This window comes from Wyeomyia smithii, chromosome 2 (assembly GCF_029784165.1).
Source record: "Wyeomyia smithii strain HCP4-BCI-WySm-NY-G18 chromosome 2, ASM2978416v1, whole genome shotgun sequence".
Lineage (NCBI taxonomy): Eukaryota > Metazoa > Arthropoda > Insecta > Diptera > Culicidae > Wyeomyia > Wyeomyia smithii.
Genome location: NC_073695.1, coordinates 46,880,663 through 46,884,380, shown reverse-complemented (window position 1 = coordinate 46,884,380; position 3,718 = coordinate 46,880,663). Strand labels below are relative to the sequence as shown.

The following is a 3,718-nucleotide window of genomic DNA, read 5'->3' as shown; positions in this document are numbered from 1 at the left end:
CAGGTTTTCCTTGATTGCACATGAATAGAAATCGTATTTCGCTACAATATGATAGACCAATGGTGCTCTGCTCCACCTGTACTGTACCGCTCTACCAACGAGTTTTATTTAAGAATATCACTTTTTATTAGGTTCTAACAGCAGGTTGAAAAATTGTTTGAGTAAGAGGCCTGTTTCAAAATTTTCGAAAAACCTTTACCTTCGAGACATCAAATTAGTCAAAGTTCATGGAAGCACACATTAATTGACCTATTCTTGGGACGGGAAAACGTAGGGAAGGATTTTTTTTGTTTTTTAACACTGATATAGAGTAAATGGTTGGTGTCTATTCGTCGTCTATGCTAGGCATGGTCGCATGTGATTGGTTCGTTATTCGCGTAAATTTGTCCTTGGCGTAGACGTAGTCGTACCCTCACGTCAAATCATATGTATAAGAATGGGGCAGATAAGCACTTTCATGTTTGTTCATAATTATTTTTTTCTCCAATCAACAGCGTCTTCAGTCTGTACGTAAGAAAGTATTAGCGGTTCAAATTCATACAATCATGGTCGACATATAATGCCGCATAAAATGCTGTATTCTCGAATCAAGTGTATTGACGTTTTTCAGGTTGATTCATGTAGCTGATCATCAAATTCCATTTGATTCAAATTATTTTCCTAATTTTCTAGCAACAATCTTACATTCACAAAATTTTTAACCGTTATCGGTGGTTATTGCATATACATATTCAATTTCGAATTCATTTGATGTGCTTAATATAACTTCTAGAAGAATTTCCGCTGTATGATTCCCAAATTTGTTTTATCATTGTTAACTAATGTATCAACATTTTACCACTTTGACGAATTTGGATTTGATTCCAATAATATGCCTTCCTCTCCTGGTGGCCAGATCTGCCTTAAGGCATACCATTTTATCAGCCCCCTCTGGTTCGTTTTGGCCTACGCAAGAGGTTTCGCTTTCTCTTCCCTTCAACTTCCCTAGGTTCGTTTTGAATCTGCATGTAAAGTAATCTCACCCGGGTCATCTTATATAACTTTACTTCGGCTAGCTAAGGGATCGGACCAACAAAGTGCAATGCGCTACCTACATTTTGGCGAACGTAGCTTAGACCTTCACCAGTTGAGAACTCTTCAGAGTGATTATAATTAGAACTTAAGTGTTATATTCCTCAACATTATGGTTTGAATAGTTCACTTATCCTATACATTATGGTTTGAATAGTTTATTTATCCTAACCCAACTAACCTACAAACTAGAGAGCTTCGTAGCCGCAAGGTTACAGAGTCCGCTTTGATGAGCGAGTGGTCGTGGGTTCGAATCTTAGTAGAATCAGGCCATTTGGTTGTCAAAGGACTTTAACATGGGTTCATTCTCAGGCTCTCCACTACATACCCTTCCTTCAAGCTGAATTCTATAGTACCCTTGCTGACTTGCATCCTAACAAAAAAGTCCCTCTTATAATAAAACTGTTCTGAGTAACGTATAACAGTTTACTTCAGGGAATTGTAATTATGACGCGGTCTTGGCTGGAGGAGCGAGGTTTCCTCTTGACAGAAATATAAGTCCTACTTATAATAAACCTGACCAGACGTGAAGCATTTAGTGCCTCTTCAGGGAATTGAGATTGTGACGCGGTGTTGGTAGGAGGAACGAGGTTCGATAAGACTCCTTCCTCTTGACAAAATGAGTCCTTCTTATAATAAAACTGATTTCAGAAATATTCACTCTCTACAGGGAATTGTAATTGGCGATATTGGCACGAGGAACGAGGTTTCGATAAGACTCCTTTCTCTTGACATAATAAGTCCCTCTTAGAATAAACCTGGCCAGAGAGGAACGTTAGGTGTAGCCTCAGTTCAGGGAATTGTAATATGAAGTGCGGAGTACAGAAAACACCTGGGCAACATCACAATAGATCAATATGTCTCTGGTCGCAGTGATGAGTCCACACAGAGGAAAAAAAACCTACAAACTAATGTTTGCTTCCATGAATTTAGACTAATTTGATGTCTTCAAAGGAAAGAGTCTCTGAATAGTTCGTGACCCCTTTACTTAAAAAATGTATTAACCTATCTATTAATGAATGTAATAAAAACTGATGTCTTGAAGGAAAAATACTGGTACAGGCAACAATACTGATACTACAAAACATGTGTTGCAGAGCACCGCTGATCTCTCGTCGTCTATCACTGCAGCACAACACGATTCGGATTCGTGTGCTGGTTACACACAAAATATACAGACTTTTCAAATACGTTATACAGATATGTAGAATTGGTTTGGCAGCTGATAACACAGCCTCGAAACAACAATTTTATTATCTAAATATTTTACAAAAAACAATTGAAGTAACCACGTTACCCACGCTGCCACCAAACTGAAACGAAGGTGTCGGGATCACCTGATATAACTTAAAATACCGCTCGAAACTTTTCACCAATTCTGGCTGAGTCCAGTTGCACGAGGTAAGTATGAAAAAACCATCTTCCTTTAAAAGATGAGCAACACTTCGCATATAACTCTCCCGCATCGACTTTGGATCCTCCGGGTTCAAGCTGATAGCATCATAAGTACCCTTGTCATGAACTACCTTGAAGTTGTTCCCTAAAGCTTTCACATCCGTTTGGTTGAGTAAATCGGCCACTTTATACGTGATACAAAGATCCTGGTCCTTACTAATGGTTCGGGCGAGTTCAATAGCATTTGGTGAGTAATCAACTCCAGTTAGATTGCTATAACTTTCGCGAGCAAGCTCCACCAGCAGCATGCCATTACCGCAACCTAGAATAATTTCAAACTTTGTGAATCACTTTGGAGCTGGCCGCAATGAATTACCCAAATCAATTATCGCGTCATCTTGGCTTATCAATTCTTCCTGCTTTTCGATCCATCGGATGATTCTCAGCTGGCTATCTTCGTCGAACCAAATTTCACCCACATCACCGTGGTCTTTGTAGTTGCGTATCTCGGATTTATAACTAGTTTCCCAGTATTCCTTCGTGCCCAACTCGGAGCCCTCCAGCTCTTGCACCGTGTCACTCATTTTTGTTTTGTTCTTTCGACGGTTTTTATAGAATTACGGGATCCAGTTTACAAAATTTCTCAAAGTTTAAGTTTACCCGAAGATGCCGGACGAGACTCTTGTTGTTAATTGGCCCTGACGACTCTGTTGATATTGGTTTGGTTTTTACTTGCGAAAGTGAAGGAGGGAAATATTTTTGCTTTTGTCTTCACAGATCACACATAAATTGACAATTGCATATGAGAATTCACGTTGATGCGAACAGCCTTAAAAATCTCTTTTACTTGTGTCAGGGCCAATTAAATTTGAATGTACACAATGCACTTTTATCAAGAACAGTTAAATTTCGTACCATAACGTCTCGCATCTCTTCGAGAAATGTGATAATTTTAGTGTGAATCAACGAAAGGGCATAACGTTAGCTATTATACCGCGGTTACCGTGGAAAATTTAGATTCCGGTCTACTCGTGGTAGCATTGGGCTCTAATACAGAAGACGAGTCGACTCGATACCGATTGCAAATAAAACGAGTTGCTCGTCGAAGCTGCTGTATGTAATACGATCTACCTTCTCATTGCCAATGACCAACAAATTATAACAACAGACCATTTTTACGAGACGTTTCTGAACTCAATTCATGAATGAAATTTTGACAGCAAGCTCGGAACCGCTGACATAACGCACATAA

At 39.2% G+C, this 3,718-nt stretch overlaps 1 protein-coding gene across 1 annotated transcript; it reads right to left on the bottom strand.

Annotated features, from left to right (window-relative positions):
• Positions 1-2,272: 2,272 nt before the first annotated feature.
• LOC129722935 (EEF1A lysine methyltransferase 2) lies at positions 2,273-3,317 on the bottom strand. The gene is made up of 2 exons (XM_055676801.1): positions 2,843-3,317; positions 2,273-2,788 (listed from the first exon to the last, which is right to left on the bottom strand). Exons 1-2 carry the CDS (start codon positions 3,048-3,050, stop codon positions 2,325-2,327), a joined length of 672 nt encoding a protein of 223 aa, XP_055532776.1. The 5' UTR covers positions 3,051-3,317; the 3' UTR covers positions 2,273-2,324.
• Between the last annotated feature and the right edge of the window lie 401 nt (positions 3,318-3,718).

Coding starts and splice junctions, on each gene's coding strand:
- LOC129722935 (XM_055676801.1), bottom strand. CDS start 3,050: ATGAGTGACACGGTGCAAGAGCTGGAGGGCTCCGAGTTGGGCACGAAG. Junction 2,789..2,842: donor TGACGCGATAATTGATTTGG/GTAATTCATTGC, acceptor AAATTATTCTAG/GTTGCGGTAATGGCATGCTG.